The sequence below is a fragment of the Pollachius pollachius genome, assembly GCF_949987615.1.
Source record: "Pollachius pollachius genome assembly, contig: scaffold_545, whole genome shotgun sequence".
Taxonomy (NCBI): Eukaryota; Metazoa; Chordata; class Actinopteri; order Gadiformes; family Gadidae; genus Pollachius; species Pollachius pollachius.
Genome location: NW_027641334.1, coordinates 6661 through 12216, shown reverse-complemented (window position 1 = coordinate 12216; position 5556 = coordinate 6661). Strand labels below are relative to the sequence as shown.

At 49.3% G+C, this 5556-nt stretch overlaps 1 protein-coding gene across 1 annotated transcript; it reads left to right on the top strand.

Moving 5' to 3' along the window:
* Positions 1 to 262: 262 nt before the first annotated feature.
* Positions 263 to 5170, top strand: LOC307091664 (uncharacterized protein; the record flags this gene model as incomplete). Its single annotated transcript, XM_079759307.1, has 6 exons — positions 263 to 325; positions 876 to 1090; positions 2327 to 2396; positions 3611 to 3643; positions 3797 to 3861; positions 4865 to 5170. Coding segments are annotated over 6 exons (479 nt in total), but the record flags the coding sequence as incomplete, so codon positions are not given.
* Positions 5171 to 5556: the final 386 nt, after the last annotated feature.

The window sequence follows — 5556 nt, the reverse complement described above, 5'->3', positions numbered from 1 at the left end:
CAGCGACACTGAACGTTTGGATTAGACTCTCCGACTCTCGGAGTATCTAGGTGCGCACTCCCATCTAGTGGCCGAAACGCGTCACTTCACCCCTTGGTTGAGAAAGAACCAGTTAGCGACTCATCATTAGGATGAACTGGGCCTGGATCAGAGAAAGTGTTGAATCAGCAGCACGTACTCCTCAGCCCGGCACAGGAGAGTAGGGACTGTAGGGACACAAGACAATGTAAATACAGTCTTTTCTCTTTGTCTATGTGTTTAGTTTTCAAGAACAAGACCTACAAAGGAAATGCTGATCTGTCGAATTTCCCCCTTGAGGGACAAGGTGAGATTGAACAGAATATTATTCGCGGAAATCCACGTCACTATTGGGACATTTAATTTACGCGGTTACATTGTGACTTGTGAATTCAAACAAAATAACCATATTCATAATATATATTCTGGTAGCACTAGTGCACTACTTGTTGGAGTAAAGATGACTTTCTTTTAGATGTTTAATTAGAAGACAAAATTCTAAGATAAAACACACGGTCAAAAAACTGCGTGTTTTCCTACAAGTATCTGATTGCAACTCAGCAAAGTTAAAGTCCAACCCTAATAAATAGCATCCGTTAATACTATACAGTGACGTCATGTTTATATAACCGTAAATACAAAATATAGAAATGTTTCTGTCGTTTACACAGGACTTAATTATTTATTTAAGACTAAAACAAACCCTGTAAACAATAATGCAATCATCACTAGCAATGATCAATAGTTTCCCACTACCTTTACTAGTTGGTAACTAAACTCACTTTAAGCCGGTCACTAACTATCGTCACTAACTCGTTGTCATTAACCATCGGCTCCTCCCTAACCCCCTCCCTCAGGCCGTAAGGCCAGCCTGGGGCCCTCAGCCTACGACGCCTTCATCCTGGGGTCGGAGGGGCTCCTGGGGGCCCCCGGGGCGGGGGGGGCGCTGGACGGGCCCCTGAGCCAGCTCCCTGGGCGGGTGAGGCGGGGGTCCCTCACCGTGGAGAAGGCCCTGGAGATGACCCGGGACTGGCAGAGGCTCCACTGCAGGGGCCTGGACCCCCAGCAGCTGGTAGGGGCCCCAACACCACCCGACACCCCCACCTGACCCCCAGCAGCTGGTAGGGCCCCCAACACCACCCGACACCCCCACCTGACCCCCAGCAGCTGGTAGGGCCCCCAACACCACCCGACACCCCCACCTGACCCCCAGCAGCTGGTAGGGCCCCCAACACCACCCGACACCCCCACCTGACCCCCAGCAGCTGGTAGGGCCCCCAGCACCACCCGACACCCCCAGCAGCTGGTAGGGCACCCAGCACCACCCGACACCCCCAGCAGCTGGTAGGGCCCCCAGCACCACCCGACACCCCCAGCAGCTGGTAGGGCCCCCAGCACCACCCGACACCCCCAGCAGCTGGTAGGGGCCCCAACACCACCCGACACCCCCACCTGACCCCCCACCAGCTGGTAGGGCCCCCAACACCACCCACCACTAACTGACACCACCCGACACGCCCGGCACCACCCGACCCCACCACCTAACCCCCCCGTCAGCACGTGACCCCCGACACCACGCACCAGACACCACTGACCGAACACCACCCGACATGACACCCCCACCTTCAGCAGGTGAACCCCGACACCACCACCCGACACCCCCACCTTCAGCAGGTGAACCCCGACACCACCACCCGACACCCCCACCTTCAGCAGGTGAACCCCGACACCACCACCCGACACCCCCACCTTCAGCAGGTGAACCCCGACACCACCACCCGACACCACCGCCCGACACCCCCACCTTCAGCAGGTGAACCCCGACACCACCACCCGACCCCACCACCCGACACCCCCACCTTCAGCAGGTGAACCCCGACACCACCACCCAACACCCCCACCTGACCGTCCCCCCAGCGGCCCCTCCCTCCCTCCAACGCGGCCGGAGGAGACGATTCAAAGGCGGCCATTTTTGTAGTTCTCGACATAATGGTTACATCATCATGTGAAACCCTACTATTGGCTGAGTGTGGGAGGATGCGGTGAAGGAGGGGGTGGGGGGGGGGGGGGGGGGGGGGGTGACGTTCAAACTGAAGAGCACTTGAGTTATTATAAGTGGATGAGAGTTGTCATATTATGGATGCCTCGAGCGGGGAAGGGGAACGGGGGGGCTGTCACCGCTAAGCTAAGCTAAGCGATGAGGAAGAGGAACGATTAGGCATACGGGACAGTAAAATGTGTCCCCAGCTTCCCTGGGCCCCCGGTGGGGGAGACGGGAGGGGAGATAAATGTTGTTCCTCGTCCTCAGGAGAGGCTGAACCGTCTGCGGGCCAACATCCTCAGCTGCCGGCCGGACGGAGACAGAGACAACGTCTACGGTGGGTCTGGACCAGATTCTGACTCTTCATAACCTCCCCCCCCCCCCTCCCTCCTTAAAGTACACACTTATTACATGTTGTACGTCCTGGCACTTAATGTACACACTTATTGTATGTTGTATGACCTGGTACTTAATGTACACACTTATTACATGTTGTACGTCCTGGCACTTAAGAACAGTCCTTAGCATTGTGTAGCATCTTATCCTAGCTGTCTCTGTTGTCTACGGGGAAGGGGTTAACCTAGTGATGATTAGTGCTTGGCCCTTGGTTCTAGGAACATCCTTACTGTACCGACAGAGATATATTGTTGTTTCTCTTTCTTCTGATAAATGGACTTATTGTAAGTCGTTTTGGATGAAAGCGTCTGATAAAGGCCCTAAATGGAAATGGAAAGGTTGTTGTTTCACCCCAGAGTAGAGACAGGGACCCGGTAATTGTTAGGGTTCCGCGCCCCAAAACCACAAAAGTCCGGATCCATAAATAGATGGAGGGTGTCTCGTGGGTGGTCCTTTGTGTTGTTTTTCATCTGAAGGGCCGCATGATTCAGGGGCCCCCTTCTAAAGAAGTACATTTCCAGCGTGTCAAGGCATTTTATATTCCTCCTGTTGTCGTTCTCCAGGGACCACACAACATCTGGCAGCACAATGCATACATATATTCATGTAATAACAGATGTGATCAATAATTCACCCGTATGAGGTATAGCGGGCACTCGCTGCGGCAGCTTCTTTCATGTAAGCGGAGATTGTACCTGGGTTTATTTATTTATGGCTACGCTAATTAATTCAAACTTTATGTAAACAACGCGGTCACGAACAGCGAGAGGCCAAGACAGAGACGCAACAGCGCACTCATAACGTCTGTAGACGAAAAGGCTGGGATACTAGAGGAATGAAGCCAATAAGCACGGTGGGAAGGGATATTAATCGGAATATATGCCTTTTATCCAGTTTTCACTACAATCCTGGTGTGAAAAGGAAGGTATGAGGATATTCATACTCATATTTAGATCATTTGGTTTGCTCCTTTTTGTGATCTAAAAAAACATTGTACATCTCGAAATGTTTCATCAAACATGAACGATAATAGTTGTAGTAGTTCACTGAATATTCGGCTTTAAAATTTCTTCTGACAGCATCAGCGAGAACCTGCTAAATGCTACTTTTCACACAACCTCTCCCTCCACCTATAACCTGTCCTTTGCTCCACAGATACATTAAACGCAGTCCAGCCCACCAAGCCAGGTAAGTCTTCCAGGCAGTTTCTACATTAGTTTATTAGTACGTTCTGTTGAAGACAACAATGAGTTTGATGTGACGCTCCCGTTCCCTTTAATGAGGTCCGGTCACCGCTGACCTGAACAGGGGTTTGTTTGTGTGCTGTCGTTTGTCTCACAGCCAGTGCGGGCCATAAAGACATCCAGCCAGGAGAGTTCTACAGCCAGCCCTACAAAGGACCCCATGTAGGCCTTCTGTTACCTCACTCTGCTAGCCGTCTGTTACCTCACTCTGCTAGCCGTCTGTTACCTCACTCTGCTAGCCGTCTGTTACCTCACTCTGCTAGCCGTCTGCTATCTCACTCTGCTAGCCGTCTGTCACCTCCTTCTGCTAGCCGTCTGTCACCTCACTCTGCTAGCCTTCTCTTTATCTCACTCTGCTAGCCTTCTGTTACCTCACTCTGCTAGCCTTCTGTTTCTCTCACTCTGCTAGCCTTCTGTTTCTCTCACTCTGCTAGCCTTCTGTATATCTCACTCTGCTAGCCTTATGTTACCTCACTCTGCTAGCCTTCTGTTACCTCACTCTGCTAGCCTTCTGTTACCTCACTCTGCTAACCTTAGGTTAATCTTACTCTGCCAGCCTTCTGTTTATCTCACTCTGCTAGCCTTCTGTTGATCTCACTCTGCTAGCCTTCTGTTTATCTCACTCTGCTAGCCTTCTGTTACCTCACTCTAAGAGCCTCCTCTCTCACTCTGCTAGCCTTCTCTCTCACTCTGCTAGCCTTCTTCTTCTCTCACTTTTCTAGCCTTATGTTATCTCACTCTGCTAGCCTTATGTTATCTCACTCTACTAGCCTTCTGTTACCTCACTCTGCTAGCCTTCTGTTACCTCACTCTGCTAGCCTTCTGTTACCTCACTCTACTAGCCTTCTGTTACCTCACTCTACTAGCCTTCTGTTACCTCACTCTGCTAGCCGTCTGTTACCTCAAATCATCCACTGCCATCTTCCACCCTCTCTCCCTCTCTTAATCTGTTGTCTATTGTTTATTTTGCCTTTTGTTTAAGTGTCTGCGCTGTCTGTATTCCTTTTTGTAAAGCGTCTTTGAGTACTAAGAAAAGCGCTGTGAAAAAAAAGATTTATTATTATTATTATTATTATTATTATTATTATTATTATTATTATTATTATTATTATTATTATAAATGAACAAATCTTAAGAGAGATTCTGCTGACTTCTGACTCTGCAGTCAAACCCCGTCGGGAGGGCGGAGAAGCGCTGAAGGTGGAGAAGTGGTGAAGGTGGAGAACTGGTGAAGGGGAGCGCTGACGGAGCACGTCGCCGAACGTTCGTTTGGGTTCTCTGTTGAAGACTCGAGTTTTATTTGATAAATTATTCTTTTATTTAATGGGTTATTGTACGATTTATTTTTACAGGTAAAGCTGAAGAACGCCCCTGTTAAGCCTGTTTTTCAATTCTGTTGTGTTTGAATTCCCTATCTCTATCAATACTTAAACTCACATTTTTGGACATTCTTTAATTATATTATTTTTAAAATATTAAATTATTGAATATAAAAGTTGTTGTTCTTTCTGAATACACGATAGCACAACTCGTTAACCGGTCTTCTTTAAATTATCAAAGGGAATTAAAAAGCGTTGCGTAAAATGGTTCACACGGACAATCCCACTTTCTACCCCAAGGTGGTGCTGTTACACCAAGTGAGAGCCGCCAAACCAAAGCTCTTAATCAACCCACCCTTCCGTTGCAACGGGTTTCCACTCCCATTTTACACCGCCGTGACCTGACCCAGAGAAACACCGACATCAACCAACGGCACACGAAGGAAGCCACGAAAAACAGACTTAGTCCTAAATCCGTTTTTTTTTTTGTTATCTTACAAAAGCCTCGTGAAACCCCATCCGACCCCCTGAGACAGCG